At 55.5% G+C, this 15402-nt stretch overlaps 7 protein-coding genes across 7 annotated transcripts; 2 read left to right on the top strand and 5 right to left on the bottom strand.

Moving 5' to 3' along the window:
• Nucleotides 1–181: 181 nt before the first annotated feature.
• Nucleotides 182–1265, top strand: IE81DRAFT_323370 (hypothetical protein). Its single transcript, XM_025513924.1, has 3 exons — nt 182–240; nt 313–476; nt 837–1265. The coding sequence occupies exons 2-3, from the start codon at nt 370–372 to the stop codon at nt 910–912; spliced, it is 183 nt and encodes a 60-aa protein (XP_025369769.1). The 5' UTR covers nt 182–240; nt 313–369; the 3' UTR covers nt 913–1265.
• Nucleotides 1255–2885, bottom strand: IE81DRAFT_347351 (hypothetical protein; the record flags this gene model as incomplete). Its single annotated transcript, XM_025516136.1, has 6 exons — nt 1255–1681; nt 1744–1884; nt 1962–2469; nt 2551–2622; nt 2697–2774; nt 2849–2885. The coding sequence occupies 6 exons, from the start codon at nt 2883–2885 to the stop codon at nt 1255–1257; spliced, it is 1263 nt and encodes a 420-aa protein (XP_025369768.1).
• A 1567-nt stretch (nt 2886–4452) lies between these two features.
• Nucleotides 4453–6983, top strand: IE81DRAFT_341331 (hypothetical protein; the record flags this gene model as incomplete). The annotated part of the gene is made up of 7 exons (XM_025515645.1): nt 4453–4853; nt 4953–5027; nt 5100–5141; nt 5220–5506; nt 5574–6417; nt 6445–6543; nt 6849–6983. Exons 1-7 carry the CDS (start codon nt 4512–4514, stop codon nt 6981–6983), a joined length of 1824 nt encoding a protein of 607 aa, XP_025369767.1. The 5' UTR covers nt 4453–4511.
• A 715-nt stretch (nt 6984–7698) lies between these two features.
• Nucleotides 7699–10158, bottom strand: IE81DRAFT_330129 (hypothetical protein; the record flags this gene model as incomplete). The annotated part of the gene is made up of 5 exons (XM_025515179.1): nt 7699–7706; nt 7791–7859; nt 7943–8658; nt 8726–9889; nt 10112–10158. The coding sequence occupies 5 exons, from the start codon at nt 10156–10158 to the stop codon at nt 7699–7701; spliced, it is 2004 nt and encodes a 667-aa protein (XP_025369766.1).
• A 403-nt stretch (nt 10159–10561) lies between these two features.
• IE81DRAFT_323365 (hypothetical protein) lies at nt 10562–11535 on the bottom strand. Its single transcript, XM_025513923.1, has one exon. The coding sequence runs from the start codon at nt 11488–11490 to the stop codon at nt 10777–10779; it is 714 nt and encodes a 237-aa protein (XP_025369765.1). The 5' UTR covers nt 11491–11535; the 3' UTR covers nt 10562–10776.
• Nucleotides 11536–12930: 1395 nt separating this feature from the next.
• Nucleotides 12931–13442, bottom strand: IE81DRAFT_122263 (hypothetical protein). Its single transcript, XM_025510187.1, has one exon. It carries the CDS (start codon nt 13339–13341, stop codon nt 13006–13008), a length of 336 nt encoding a protein of 111 aa, XP_025369764.1. The 5' UTR covers nt 13342–13442; the 3' UTR covers nt 12931–13005.
• A 102-nt stretch (nt 13443–13544) lies between these two features.
• Nucleotides 13545–15013, bottom strand: IE81DRAFT_290116 (WD40 repeat-like protein; the record flags this gene model as incomplete). Its single annotated transcript, XM_025511840.1, has 4 exons — nt 13545–14180; nt 14272–14417; nt 14470–14585; nt 14730–15013. The coding sequence occupies 4 exons, from the start codon at nt 15011–15013 to the stop codon at nt 13545–13547; spliced, it is 1182 nt and encodes a 393-aa protein (XP_025369763.1).
• Between the last annotated feature and the right edge of the window lie 389 nt (nt 15014–15402).

Below are 15402 nucleotides of genomic sequence, written 5' to 3'. Positions count from 1 at the left end.
CGCCCTCGATCGCGGTGCGCGTGCACGCGCCATGCACCTTTAATAGGCACGACAAGCCACGTGGCTTGTGGCAGCCATATGCACAGCAGAGCCGGGGCACGCCGTCCTCCAATTGGACCACTCGTGATTCAGCTACGCGATTCCACGATGAGCGCGATTCACCTCGAGGTCACCTACCCTCTCATTAGCGACCTTCTTAGCCGTGGCTATCCATTGTTCTGGCGCAGCTCGTACCCATAGGTGAGCATTGGAATTGCGCCTCCGATTCTGCCGCGAGACGGCTCTAATTCTCCCTCTCCTTCGCACAGACAGCGTCTCCCGCCAAGCCACATTTGATCTCACAACCCAGATCGTTCCAGGACCGCCAAAATGCCAGTCGGTCAAATCCCAGCTATCACGGGCAAGCTGCGCAAGCGCCTCATCCTCGACCTGAGCGTCGCTCTCGGAGGCGGAACAGCTCTCGGATACGCTTACTGGTGAGTGAGAGGGCGGATGATCGCATGTTAGTCTTTGTAGGACGCACATCTAGGGAACGCTCTGGTCAGCAAGCTGTAGCTATGGGCAATCGATTCACAGAGCAGATGCGCTGTCTGTGCTCGACGTCAGAGAGTGTGCGCCGTGGAAGCCGCAGCTCGAGGAGGGAATCGAATAAAGAGGCGCTGAGAAGGAAGAAGTAGCTGTAAGAGATCGATTTTCGATAGGAAGCCAGCGACACATAGCTTCATGAGAGAATGTGGGATTGGCATTTCTCGATTGCGGAGAGTCCTGACTGCTTCTTGGGAGGCCTTCGTTCGTGGAACATGCTCGACGAGCTGACGCATCTCTTGACTGGGCAGGTACGGCATTCACATCCCATCAGTCCAGCGCCGTGACGCTTACTACGCCAAGCTGCAGTCGGAGCGCGGAGCATGAACAGGAACTTCTTCTCTCGATCTTGACAAGCACTACGATGAAGTAATGTTTGGTGTAATCGATAGATACAGTTGAAAGCCTTCTGGTACACTGAGTCCGGTACCACGTAATTGCGAGAAGCGATCGGTCGAGGGCAAGCAAGAGAGCATTGAGGCTTTAGACTGGGTGAAAGCATACTCAAATTGGAGCCACGCAGGAGGAGGAAATGCTTTCGAAAGTGACAACGAGCTGCGCTCGTGGTGCTCAGGCGGCTCTGGAGTCACAACATTTCAGGCTGTTCTCAGTGCTGAGACAAGTACCTGGCAAATGTGTCATTTCAAAGCTGCACTTGTGGGTATCATGTCAATCGTCAGGCTCTATCTCATCTGCATCGCGTATGGGCGCGTTTGAGTTGTAGCTCGCAGCTGCCGGTTCGGAATTCGTTGGCGCCTTGCTCTTGCTACGCCCGGGCGAGTTCTTTGGCGCGCCTCTTGAGCTGGGCGAAGGCGCGGTGGGATAGTCCCCAATATCGCCTCTCTCAGCTTCCAAGGCTGCCAATCGAGCGCCCTCTTCCCTCGCAGCTTCCTCGTCCTCCCGCGCTGTTTGTTCCCGAAAGAGATAAGCCTGAGCACAGATGAGCAGGTCTATCGAGAGAGCAAAGAGCGCGCAAATCAGGAATTGGGGCGGCGAGCCTTGCACGATGAAGTAGCCCGTCTTGAACACATCTCCCAGCGTCCATCCTCCCAGGACAGTCAGTCTAAAGCCCAACAGAGACCTGCGACGTTGATTGCTGGAAGCGCTTTCGTGGTGTCAATCAAATGTGCGCGTGTAGCTTCGCATGCTCCCGCTCACCTAATAGCTTGGGGAATTGGTAGAGTGCTTTCAAGTCCCAGCGCGTAGTAACCCAGTATACTGACGTACGTCTGGCTCCATCCGAGAATCATCTGCAACACGCCAAGTAGAAGAGTGTACCCAAAGAGGAATATGATGTAGCTGCCATGAGGCGAGGAATGATGTATTAGAATGTCGAGTGCGGCGCCCCGCGAGCCTTGAGACAAAGTTCCACTTACGAGGAAAGGGTTGTCCAAGTCCAAAATCCGAACGGTCTAGTTGCATCGCTTCCATCCGCTCTCAATCCTTGGCCCCTTCGCAGACTAGCCTTCAACAGCTGCTTGATTCGGTCTAGTCGGGACACCTCCTCAGCATCGTTCTCGTCTTCACCTTCTTCCAACCCGATCGTCGGAGCAGGAGGCAGCTCAAAGTTGAGGCCCGCCAACGCGGCGTACTTTCCTCTTGTTGAGTCACCAGCGTCGTACGTTGGCTGGGGAGCAGATGTATCGAGTCGAGACGCTTGCGCCGCGGTCGAGGTGGTCTTCGCTTGGCTATTCGCAGCAGATGCTGCTGAGGATAGCGCTGCGCTAGCAGCATCAAACAGTGGAGCACTGGAGCGGCTGCTACCAGCATCCGCAGAAGAGGCTGTGAAGGACGCATGTGCGAAGGAACCAGGGCGATAATATAGCAGAAGTGAAAGCAGGAACAGCTGCGCCGCTATCATCAAGATAGACTGGAGCAGCAAAACTTGAATGCAAGGGGGTCGAAGAGGTGGCTGTTTGTAAGGCAGCCCGCAGTCTTTCGCTCGCTACCAAGAGCAGCACTTACCGAGCTCGAATGGCTCTCCTAGCCAAAAGAAGCAGCGAGCGATGTTGGAGAGCAGCAAGACAGCGCATACATCTGTATGGAAACGGGTTGTGAGCTTGCAGAGCACGTGAAGATGAGAACTTCACTTGAGCACCACTGAAGCTCACCCTTTGAGAACCCAGAGCTGTCACGCTTCTTTTGAATACTCCAGGCTTGGTCCGCGTAGATCAAAGGCGCACCAAAGGCTGCAGTGCAATGTATCAGCTCAAAGTCAGCGATGATGTGGACACAGAGGCAATCTTTCGGTCACGCTGCTCACCCATGCCCAGACCTGCCAAAATGCTGATGAGCGTCATGACTTGAGTAGCCAGAGCGTTTCGGATCGTCGTAGGTCCGCTAGGAGAAGGTTCCTTTCAGCTAGCTTGGTGGTGGCTCGCAAACCTATCAACCACAAGCTTGCGAGCGTTTCTGGGTTGGTGCAATATCCTCAGGCGAACGTCGTTGTAGCATCAGGTCCAAATTATGTCGCCGTCTGTGCAAGGTATAGAATCCTCGTCCCGAGCGTCGCCACGGGTCAAGTGGAGATTGAAAGCTGCATCAGCGCGAAGTTCCGCTCGCCAAGCACGCTCGCGTCTCGGCCCCGCTGTTCTGTGATCTGACGCGGGTGCTGCGAGTGCACGGTACGCGCGTTGCGCCATAGACACGCACCTGCTGACCATCACTTGGGGGGCTCAACAGAAACACGGTCAGCTCGAACAATGCTGGCGGAAGATGGCTGATTGGCTCTGCAGCTGCAATGGGACTATCGTGCTACAAAGGCAACCCCAACATGCTGCTCCATCAAGCCACAACCTTAGTCACGGCCAGGCGCCTGCAGTGGGGACTCGAAAAGTTGCGATCGGCCCACTCTTATGTGGCCAGAATGACTTCGGCGACGGGCGCCGCCAAGAGTCGTGGACAGGTTCCTTTCAACTGGCTTGCAAGCTGAGCGAACGCTATATGAGCACTCACATGAGGAGTGCCCAGGGTTATATGCTGTCTTTGGTACAATACCCAACTTGGTGAAGACGATGGAGGGAGAATCAAGAGAGCTTGCGCGCTGCACAGCTCGACTCTTGACTGAGTGTGCATGGATGCTGCCAGCGCTTGTCCGGGCAAGATAGGTCACACAAGTCACGAGTGACCGCTTTCAGACGACAGACTACAGCGAAAGTCAAGTCCGTCAAGTCAAAGATTTGCAAGAGCCATGCAAGCAGTCAGCCCACGCTGATGGGCGTGCCGCGTGCAAAGCGAAACATCGAGGCGCGGCTGCTGATACAAAGTGCGCTGACCAGCAGAGAGATATATATATATATATAGAAGACGCGCTCGCGATGTGGTCGCGGGTTGCGAGTGTTGTTGTCGCGGGGCCACGCGCAGCAGCTGACGATGTGAAGGCAGCTATAATATATGGCTGATGCCTGCGCGCTCCCTCACGATCGAGTGCCGCACTCGACCGCCTGTACAAGCCCTTTGACTCGTCGCGGCTCAAGCACAGCTTTCGGTTTGGGGCGCTCAAGAGTGACGACAAGTGGGCCTTGCCAATGCCCTTCACTCACTGCCGTTGAGTGACCTATACAGCGGTCCAAGCTCTGCTCGACCAATCGAGACTGCGTCACACAGCGATTGCCCACTAAAGGACCTAAGGCAGATATAACAAGCACCCTGTCGAGGGCAAGTGGTCTCTGGCCAGCTTCTCCAAGCTCATGCTTGTATGGTCTTTGACCTCGGGGCCCATCACCACCCAAGGTGCTCGAGGCACGCGCTACACCCTCTCATTCTTGCGCCTCGCCCTCTCATTCTTGCGCCTCCAAGCCACCGCATCAAGATCTGGCCCATCTTTCAACGGCGTCATCAGGCTTCGCTTGGAGGTTGCGGGCCTCTCGCTATCAGTCTTTGATTCTTGGCGCATATAGGCGATTCCCACAGCTCATAGCGCCATCATGAACAGCTTTCGACCCTCCGGTCTTGTTGGCCCCGCTCCCTCTGACCCCGCTCCCTCTGACCCTAGCGTTTTCTGCAATGAAGCGATCGAAGCCCAGCTCCAGCTCAAGGCATCCCCAGTCGGCTCTGAGGTAGACGAGCTGCTTCAATCGCCACCGGCCTCGCCTAAGCCGAGTGTTATTCGCACCAAAAGCGCGCCGATCATTGCTGTGAACGACGTCCGATCGAGTCTTGTGAAACAGTCGGAATCAGCTTCAATTGCCAGTCCAACCAACATAATTCAAGGTGCTTCAGAATCCGCAACGACCGTCACGAACGGCGCCGCCCCTTTGGACCAGCATGTATGATCACATACGAGTGGAAACAATCCGCGCGGAAGTGTCGGCTCGCCACTCGGAGACGTAACGCTGTCGAAGGTAAATCTAGATGGCCTTTCGCAGTCTTTGGTGAGCCTACGTAATCAAATCGACGCTCGCGAGCAGAGCAGTGTCAGGCGACATCGCGAGATCGTCAAAGTGCGTATCCCAGGAGTAGGTCGGCCTCAGACGTGCTTTCGGCCCCTGCTCACCAGCCTCTTGTATGCGCAGCTACTACGATCCTCAACCGCCGAGCACAGCAAGCCACTAGGGGTAAGTCGAGACCTGAGCGTGCTCGTTTACAAAGCAAAAATCTAATCGCTCGCTTGCTGCTCGCTCCCTATCATACAGACCCGTGCAGATACAAAAGCCAGTAGTAGCATTGGACCGATCGATGCAAAGCCTTTCCCCGCGCTTTCGTCGCAAGCGACGCCTCACACGAACGGCGTCATCGACGCCTTTCGGGCTCAGCCAAGCATCAGAATTTCGATCTTGACTCTCTTTGATAGCAGTAGCATTAGCTTGTGTATTTCCAGGTCCGACGCTCCCTGTCCCACCCCAGGTTCAACAAGTGCACCGGACGGCGGTCTGCCAGCTCTTGTGCCTTCAGACACTCTGATCAGCGCCCTGCGCCTAACGTACGTCGACTCTCTGAGGCACGGGCACGATGCGCACACACAGCTGACGCACTTTGAGCGGACACAGGTATGGCTTCATTCTTGATCAAGGCGGTCTGCTGGGAACCTCCAAGGGTGCGCTCGCGGTCAACGGAATCCCATCAGGATACACCACTATTACTAGCGGAGGTCTGGCAACATCGACTCATTCCAACAGCATGGGTCGATATCCGATTGCGGAGAACGATGGTGATATGACTCAGACGGCAGTATGTGCTCCTTCCAACAGCATGGGTCGACATCCAATTGCGGAGAACGATGGTGATATGACTCAGACGGCAGTATGTGCTCCTGAAGCCACGTCGAAGGACTGGGCAAGCCCTCTCAAACCTAAAGTCAAGCGCAAGTCCGCCACGCCGAGTCGAATTGATCGCAAGGTACAGCAGAATGCAGCGCTGTCCAACACTCAAAGCAGAAAGCGCACGAAGGGCTCGATCACTATTGACACGAAGCAAGCAGCTGCGATCGCTTGTGACCAACACGCAAAGACGTGTACTGCAGACGGTGCAGAGAGCTTCGCACCAGCGGTGTTCTCGCAGCAAACGCACGGTGTCACGGTGCGTCCTCCTTGGGCACAGGAGGCAATTTCCAACATCGTGGCCCCCCGCAGTGCTCCTCCTACTCGAACTGCTCCTGCGACAAATTTCGTCCTTCCAAGCTTCAACCCCTTTGAGCGCAACGGCCCTTCGCCATCAGCAAATTTGGCGAACGACCAGAGCGTCACCGCAGCACAGGCCTGTGCAACCTCTCTGCCTGCTGCAGACTTGGATGCAAGCCAGCGCGCGCATTCAGATCTCGAGGGCGTGCTCGAGGCGCACAACTTCCGCGCCATGCCACCGGACCAAAAGATCGAACTCTTGTTCCTCATTTCTGTGCGCGAGCGACTCTTGTTTTGGCAGACTCGCAGAGGCCTAGATCAGCAACTTGCGGAAGCGGTCGACCAGCGTGCGCGTTTGGTAGACGAGAAGAATGCTGCTCAGCGACAACTCAGTCAGTACGTACGTGAGGTAAGTGGTATGGCTACAGTCGCAACCTGAGTCACGATTATTGCTTGCTAAGCCTCTGCAATGCTTTGAGGCACAAACCCTTGTGGGACAACTTCGCACCACTTTGCAGTCCAAGGACCAGGAAATTGAAACCCTTCGCAACGAACTGCACTGCCGCAATCTGACTATGTCTATGGGTTCAAGGCCCACTAATGAAGGGTCGCTCATGTCGTCGCAAACCAGCATCGTGCCTATTTTCGCCCCAACTCTTCCGTTGTACGCACCCGGTCATGCTCATGCCGCTCCTCAAACACCAGGTCAAGCTCAAGCACACAAAGAAGCGTTGCGCGAGTTGTCTCCTGTGTCAGGGCATGCAGGACACAAGGCACTTTCGCCACAGCAGGCGAGTAGCCCTGCGCACCAGCTTCGAGAAGCAGGGCTACAGCAACTGATACTGAATCGATTTCTCCGCCGCGGATTAGCAGCACTGATGAATCAAGCACAAATGGAAAGCAATACGTCTGCACCCAGTCATGCAGCAGTAGCGATCCAAGCTCGTCGGGACAAGCAAGCCATTTTGCGCCCCGCTCGGGCGAGCTCGACGCAGCCTGTGTAAATCAGCACACTGTACCGCTGTAAGCCAGACAGAACCTTTCCAATCCCACATAGGATCTTTACTCTGCATTCACCGCGTATCGCACGCCCACCACATCAGCGAGTCGCTCCTCGGTCCACTCCCCTACTTCGCTCGCACTCAAATTCCCCAAACTGTATCCCGACGACCTTTCTGTCGTCTCTGCGGTCGAACGTCAGCAAGCGCGCCAGAAGCAGCGATGCTCGCGCAATTCATAGGTTCATACGTGCTCGGCAGCGAAGATTGCAGTCATCGTTCGTGTTCGGCAAGAACACCGGAGTAACGTTGGTCGAGAGGATCGTGCGGAAAAGTAGTGGCGTCCAAGAACGGCGTGAGGGTAAGGTAAAGGGGCGACGAAGTAGCATGCACAAAGCCAGACAATCTGAATGAGAATGGAGACGGGGAAAACAAAAGAGGAGCAGGAGCTGGCCCTGAGAGTCATGAAGGAAAGGGAGGATTGGGGGTGGGTAACGTTGAAGTGCCACTATGCATGGCCTGCTGTGAAGTGTTCGGAGGTGATGGAACAAAATGGCTCAGTTGACTACGGAGAAAAAAGGGGGTGGAAACAAAGACGTGTCAGCAAGTGATCAGTCAAGAACTTGGCTTCTCAAGTCTTACTACTCACTGCGCTTGATGGGGTGCAAAAGGACTGGAGCTCTGCAAACTGATTCCTTCGCCTTCCAACCGACGTAGACTGCCAATCAATGAATCGACGTTGAGCTCGTTAGCCATCCCGCAGGTAGATTCGCACCAGCAAATGGGCCTCTCTTTACTCACTCTCTTTGGCATGTGCACCATCGTAGTAGAATGCCGAATCTCGCATGATTTTCTCGTTTGCCTTCTTGTAAAAGTCGGGTCTGTTGATTCTTGAGTGCAGCACTTCGGGATCCCAATAGTGTCGGAAGTAGACGGGGTGAGGTGCAAAGACACCCTTGAAAGGCAGGGGCAGATTGTGTGTGAATCCAGCCTCGGGGTAGAAGGAGTGATCGTGCGAAATTGGTAATTGCGAATGCAAGACGAGCGTCGTCGGCCACGCTTCGCAATGCAGCGACTTTTTCGCTTCCGCATTAACCACGTTCATAGCATCCAACAGTGACCTGGACATGCGCATATTTGTGCCGATCGATGCGCGGCGGTGAGTTGCCTCCCCCTTGGGATAATTTTGCACATCGTACTCCCAGAACCAACCGCTTCCACGGGGATCGAAGACGGGACCAAGAGTGATGAGATCCGCCTCATCGCCTCTTCCATCGATCAACGTGGCATTATCCCGCCAATTCTCCTCGCTAACGCTGACGTTGCGCACGAACCAGCTATCATACTTGTCCATGCCCACGTGCAGAGGTTCTTTTCGGGAGTACTCTTCGATACCTTCAAAGTAATCCAGGTAATTGCCAATATATCTGACATCCATCTCCCAATTCCAAACGAAGTCGTACTCTTGGTGGTCGAGATAGAACTTCTGGAGCGCCATCAAGCAGCTGCGGTAAGAGCTGCAAGGGGCCAGAGTAGTGTATGCGTCAGCGTCCGGACCAACACGCGTCACTTCGTCCTACTCACCTCTGCGCAATCATGTGGTTGAGGAACTTCCCAGGTAGTCCTGGGTAAAGAGCACACATCTCGTCCTCCGTCCATAGCTCCACCATGCCCCAGAATTCGCGTGGAACGCTCGACCTCAGCACGTTCAATCGGTCCCACTCCGACGTAAAGACGGATAAGTGGCGGCCATGCACCTCGACCAAAATTCTGATGTCGTAAGGTGTGTTGGGGTTGTTCAGAGAAAGCTCGCCAATCAGAGCTCTCATATTGAGGATATCGTCCTCGCGCCACACGTAGCCCTCGTAAGCACGCATGACAAGCGCTGTTCGTTTGGTCTCTGGTGTAGTCTTGAACTTAGCGGGGATGTCCTCGTCCATCATCTCTTGCGCAATGACGTCTGCAAGCGGCTGCGAGGTCGGATCGTAGGGGTCCACTCCAGCCGCTCGTCCACGCTCGCGTTCACGTTTCTCGAAGCAGGCGTCCATGAGAGCGCGCCAGTCTGGGAAAGAGATCGGGCCCAACTCTTCGGATCGCAAGTTCGCCCTCCACGTCCGGTCCCGCAAATATCTTTCCCAATCACCCTCGTGCCAGTTTGCCGGCTTCTGAGGGCCATACAGCGGATCCGTATTGTTGAAGGGCGCGATTTTGGTTGCCTTGGCATGACTAGCCGTGGTCGTCGATGATGCGGAGGAGGAAGACTTGTTGGCAGGCCTCCTCTGCCTGCTCGAATTTCCGCTCTTTCCCTGACCTCCAAAGGCTCCTTGACCTCCTGTGATAGCAGCGCCATTGCTCGCAGTACTTGCAGTCGGCTTCAAGTTGTCGGGATCATCGTCGTACAGAGCGGCTTTTTTCCTCCTGGTCTCCTCCATCTCCTCATCCAGGTCTTGGCGATATGTGATGCCAAGAGCGTCGTCGGTGTACATGGAATACCTATCCCTGTAGGTCAGGCACTTGCTGTTGTCCAAGTTGACAAGCTTGTAGTCACCAACCAAGGGAATGGGATGTGTCTCGGGGGTCTTGTAGTACTTCAGGGGGGCGCGAGGAATGGGCATGCCAGCCTTGGGTCCTGGGCAGGCGGACAGGGAGATTGGCTGAATGGGCCTGCTCTGGTGGCCAGACGCGATCTCCTCATGCGCTCCTCCCGGGTGTGGATGAGCAGGTGAGAATTGAGGGTAGGGATCAACTCTGCAAGCAAGATTGGAAGGAACGATCAGCACAGCGCTCAGTGTCGCGATATCCGAACAACAACGTGTCCCTCGAAGCGTGGCGGCCCACTGCGTTCAGGTCACGGCCTTCCCAGCGCAGTATCCGGCCTCGCTGCACGGATGCAAGGCGGCAATCTCCTGCTCTGGCCCCGACGACCTTGCAGGACGAAGAGGCTAGATTGAGCACACCTTAACCACTCACCTGTAGTACGTCATCTCTCGCCATTCTGTCCACATAGCTCCGAACATTCCAAAAGCAGCGAGGGTGCCAAAGGCGACGACAAAGATGACTGTCTTCCATCTCCTCAACAGCAAGCCAAGTATGCTCTTGAGGACCACGAGAGGAAACAAGATTCCACCCTTGCCTTGCCCCGATCTGCCCAAGTCCAGCGAAAACCCTCCCTTATCGCCCGACCCGCTTGATGGGCCTGGCATTGGTACTGATCCGCCGTGAGGCGGTGAGCTTGGCCTGGAACTGGGTCTAGATGTGGAAGGCGTTTGGGGTACTTGATGGAATCTGTATGGAGGTGGCGCCGTGCCTGATGGACTTGGCGGTGACAGGAAACCTTTTTCACCTGACATTACGCGGGCCGCACCGAGCCTGGAATTAGCCTATAGCTATCGCTTCGCTTGCCAAAACTACTATTCGTGACCTCGTTCCTGCGATGCTCCGTCCAGCTCCTCGAAAGACTGGCCCTCCCAGGATGGTTTTCGGCCCGAAGCGCAGATCCGTTGTTGGCGAGCCTTGGGACTATGCACGGATTGCAGTTGAAAAGCCGTGATGTATCATTTAGCGCACATGGCGCGATACGGAAGTGAGTTCGAGGAGCGGAGAGGGGCAGCCAAAGAAAGACCAGCGATCGAATGTCAGTACCACGTAGCACCTCCGAGCTTCGGATGAATGCGCTTGGGAAAAACAGACTCGTGACTGGTGAGGGCGAGGGACGGAGCGAGCGTGATCGAGAATTCTCTCGAGCTGAGCGCACTTGGCGTCCGAGCACTGGCGTCAACAATTTGATCCGCCCACGCGAGGCACCGCACCTGGGTCTTGCTCGCACCCATATAGCTTCTGCCGCGATCGCGAGCAACCCCCTTCTCGAGCCTTGGCCAGCACCCTGACCACCTCCTCAGTCTAGCCAGCGGAAGCTCCTCCCGCCTACAATCTGTGTGCCTAGGCCACCCCTTCACGCAACGCGCGAGCATCGACTCCCAGTGTAACACAGGAACCGTGGAAACAGCAAGCGCGGAACGGTCCTCGAGTAGCAGATAGGTAGACGACAGAAGCGGCGACTCACGCGCAAAAAAAGGTTGGGCGTTCCTATGGCAGGATGCGAACTTCTTGGAGTGCTGTCTGTCGCTCCCGATGAGGTGCGTGGAAGGCAGGCGAGCGAGTAGCCAAAGGGTGAGAAGAGCGAGCGAATGTCCAAGCGAAGTTAGGTGGGAAGGAAAGGTGCTCTGCGTGGGTTTTGAGGTGAGTCTACTTGCGACTGCTGAAACGGCTCGAGTGTGCATAAGTGCCCGAAGGCTGCAGGTGTTTGGGGTCAGCAGCACAGAAGCGGCTCTGAGCGGCAAGAGGAACATGTTAAGGGTGCGTGCTGACTGAGAGTCTTGAGTGCGGCCCCGACTTGAATCATTGCGAGCGGTCAGGTTATCCTCAGCGATTAAAAAATTCAATTCCAGATTACTGAATCGGTCGTCTCTTGCGTCGTCTGCTGCTGCTGCTGCTGCTGCACGCTGCATGCTGGTTGGAGCGCGCGCACGACTTGCGACAGCTATATAAGCTGTGACCTTCCATCAATCTGCCCGGCACTCATCGTGACTCTTGACTTGCATGTGTGCGCGGCAGGCCTCTGCAAAGCACCTCCATATAGCTGCAGGACGTGCAAAGGTGATTTCAACTCGAGCCTTCTAAGCTGCAGCCTATCTTCTATGTATATGTATGAGCTTACAAGGCTTAGAGTTGCACAGTGTGAGTCTGACGAGTCTTTTGAGAAGGGTTTGACCGTTAAGTCGGCATACGAGATCCGAAGTTCAAAAGAGGCGGCGGACGGTGCACTTCGAATCAAGAGTACACGAGCTCCAGCAATTCGCGACTCATCATCAGCAAAATGATGGCTGCTGCTCCTTCCTATATATAGGAATCAATGATGCAGGCTCCGTCAAAGGGGAGACGAGCTCCATCTGGACTCCTTGGGCACGAGGAGAGACTCGCGAAGTTTGGAGCTGATTAGCACCTCGCATCGCTCTCTTGTCTGGTGGCTCAGCCTGGTCTCGCAGGGTCCTGTAATGCCTTTGCGAAATTCCCGAGGTTGTCAAAGATGATAGCGGATCATAGCTAGGCAGCAGCGCGTCGCACGCAACCTTGAGCGTGTGGCTGAAAGGGGCCTCGCACTCAATATTCAAACTCGTGATTGGCGATCGAACATGCATATGCACGTCGGCTTTAGGTTCCTGCTGGAGCACGATGGATGATCCAACGGTCTGCCAGCGACCGTTGAAGAGTCAGTACTGTAGTCACCATGCAGTGCATGAGTGTACGAGTGGAGTGACATGCAGCCGGGTCGGCCACGCATCAGCGGGTCATTTCATCATCAATAATTGTCCGTGGCAAAATCGCACTCACGACTCACGAGTCCAGTCACACTACCTCCGCGCTGACGAATCTTGAATGCTGCTGATCCTCCTATACAGCTTGACGATCTGTGCAAGCAATTAAGTTCCCAGTCACACAGCGTTGTTGCAAAGCTCCATCCTGCTGCATCAGACATGCAGCTGCACAGCTCCATGTGTCGGACAGGACCTTGCTGCTGATTGCCCGCAACTTGGATGGCAGCGGGGATTGCGTGACAAACACAGCAGCAGCAACGACGCACCGTGAACGTGCACCGTCTGCGGCACCAATGGCCGGCGAACCGTACGCTTGCTACCCAGCAGAAGCCGGTCTACGCGCGTTTGCAGAAAGCGCATTCAAGTGAACGTCGCATGAATGGCCCCTCTAGCTTCAAGCCAAAGCCCCGGCGGCACGCTCCTCTAGCGTCCTCGTCATGCATTTCTCCTCCCGAACCGATTTAGAAAGTCTTTTCGAAGCGATGAGAGCTACGGTACTGTACCAGCAGCGATGCATGCCCTATCACTGGTTAGCGCACACCAAAGGATGCACGCACTATTGACTCTTCTGATTGATGCTTCGAGTCCGTCCAAAATTTGATCGTGGCTTGACAGTCCGCCCAGTTTGTGCGATGTGTGTACACGGCACGGCACGTCAGCTTCATGCACGTCCACGCCGCAATCCTCACGGCAGAGTTTGTCAAAGGGGTCAGCAGGGCTACCGACCATCGTCTCGGCCGCAAATGACAGGAGCGATCCCATCACCGCGGTGGACTCGAGACCCTTGCCAGCCCTGCCGCGTGCGCGAACCCCCTGCGCAGACATGAGAGAGTCTCGATCTCAACATGACCGGTGGAACGAGCATCAAAAGCTGTGTCTTTCGCAGCTCTTTGGGTAGAGAGAGTCAAGCTTTGCACATCGGGCTCGACCACGTCGGGACAGTCAAGGACAAACGCGAACTACCCGTCAAAGCGTGGCCAGCGCCGCGCCCCTTTGGACCATTGTCAATACTATTCCAATCGCATACGCTATCCGGCAGCCCAAAGATGTGTTTCGCAGTCCCACGCACAAGTAGCGACGACGCCTTGTTGAAACAGGCTCCAAGCCATGCCCACCACAAATTCCGTATGTGCGTCGTGTCTTCTTCTGAGAGCGCCTTGAGCGCCTATACGAGGTCCAGATTGGATTGCAGCTCCAACATCAGCGTCCCATATCCTAGCCGACATGTCGTACGATGTGGATCCCAGAATGCTCGCATTGTGAGGTGACCAGGCGACTCTACGAACCGCGTATTCGTGTCCCATCAAGACTGTCGAGATTTCTCCCCCGAGCGGTCCAGCGCCGGCGGAAGAAGCGGGCGGCTGCGGCACGGATCTGTTGGCTGCTGATCTCAGGTCCCACACCTTGATCGCTCGATCGGTGCTGCCAGTCGCAATATGCAGGGGCCGGTACTTGTTCCAGTCCAGACTCAACACTTCTCCTCCGACTGGCACAGCAGCTGCGGGAGGTGCATTGGGACCCTGCCGGACGTCGAACAGCCTCAGATGCCCATCTCCACAAGCTGACGCGAGAAGGTCCGGGTTGTGTGGAGACCAAGCTACCCCATAGACGCAAGCGGAATGGGAGCCGATGGCCAATAAAGATCTCGGTTGTTCGGGATGCCACTGGAAAGATGATGCAGGGAAGGAGTTGAGCGGGACAAAATTTATGCGCGGTGATCCACGTCTTTCAAGATGAGGAGACAAGCCAACTCACCACTCTGACGCTCCCGTCCCAGCTACTAGATGCGAAGAGCTCTTTCTTGAGATTGTTCCAGTCCACACTGAACACTTCGCGCGTGTGCTCTGCCCAATTCCTTATGGGATGCTCCTGAAAAGATGAAGGACACTTGTTCGTATAAGCTCAGGCACAACTGGCTGCTCGCACTGTGCACAGGCTAGCCTTCTCCGCTACTCGCCGCTAGCGTAATGTCCCACAACTTGATGCTCCCATCGCCACTACCTGTCACCAATTGGTTCTCGTGCATTTCGCTCCAAGCTACATCATACAACCCATCCTGCGTGTCAAAGCTGAGGAGCGCGAGGTGCGGCAATCAGCGGTTCAGCTTCTCACCAAAACACGGCATCAACACCATCCCCGAGTACCCAGCCGCATCTTTTGTGCGCTGCTGCTGCCTTTCCATGACCAACGCCACCACCGAGCTCCTGACTCACCCCTTCTCTACTCTGATTCCAGCTGCTCCACCTCCCCTTCCTGCGCCCCCAATCGCTCCCGTGCCAAATATGTGCACCCGACCATTGCCCACCAGGCCATAATTGGCAGCTCCTGCAAGGGCTAACTTGTCGGGATAGAAAGGAGACCAAGCCAAGTTGTAACCTGCGAAGCCTTGAGTTGGAATGCGTGCTATTAGGGGTGCGGAAAGCGAGGAAGCAGCTGGTGGAGGACGTAAAGGGGGCGGAGCAGCACTTCCGCCTCCTCCTGGTGGTATACTTGACATTTCAAGTCTAGAAAGCTAGGATTCCGCTCAGCCAAGTGGAGGACCTGTGGTGCTCATTCAATTCGGCCTCAGCAGTCGGGGTTCCAGTGTGAACGTGTGCTCCGGTGCAGCTTCTAGCTTGCGAAGTCTTGCTTGCTCCCGTGCGCTTTGATCCCTGCCGCAAGTGATTCCAGACGAAGTGATCCGCTTCCCCCCTTGACCCTCCGAGTCAACGTGAGAGACGTGTGCGGTAGTGGGAGGTGAAGATTGAAGGCTCAATGCACGCTGCAGAGGATGCGAAGTCGTCGATTTCGAGTCAAAAGCAACAGAATTCAGATTCCGAGCTCTGCTGATGCTGCACGTATATACGCTCCACGCGTTTGCACGTCCGTGCGCGTGTGGATCGCCTG

This window comes from Ceraceosorus guamensis (genome assembly GCF_003144195.1).
Source record: "Ceraceosorus guamensis strain MCA 4658 unplaced genomic scaffold IE81scaffold_28, whole genome shotgun sequence".
Lineage (NCBI taxonomy): Eukaryota > Fungi > Basidiomycota > Exobasidiomycetes > Ceraceosorales > Ceraceosoraceae > Ceraceosorus > Ceraceosorus guamensis.
This window is presented reverse-complemented; position numbering and strand designations above follow the sequence as displayed.

Bases quoted from the DNA above. Each gene is read 5' to 3' on its own strand.
- IE81DRAFT_122263 (XM_025510187.1), bottom strand. From the start codon at position 13,341: ATGTCTGCGCAGGGGGTTCGCGCACGCGGCAGGGCTGGCAAGGGTCTC.
- IE81DRAFT_323370 (XM_025513924.1), top strand. From the start codon at position 370: ATGCCAGTCGGTCAAATCCCAGCTATCACGGGCAAGCTGCGCAAGCGC. The intron at 477-836 runs GTGAGTGAGAGG...TTGACTGGGCAG, and splicing joins GCTCTCGGATACGCTTACTG to GTACGGCATTCACATCCCAT.
- IE81DRAFT_323365 (XM_025513923.1), bottom strand. From the start codon at position 11,490: ATGTTCCTCTTGCCGCTCAGAGCCGCTTCTGTGCTGCTGACCCCAAAC.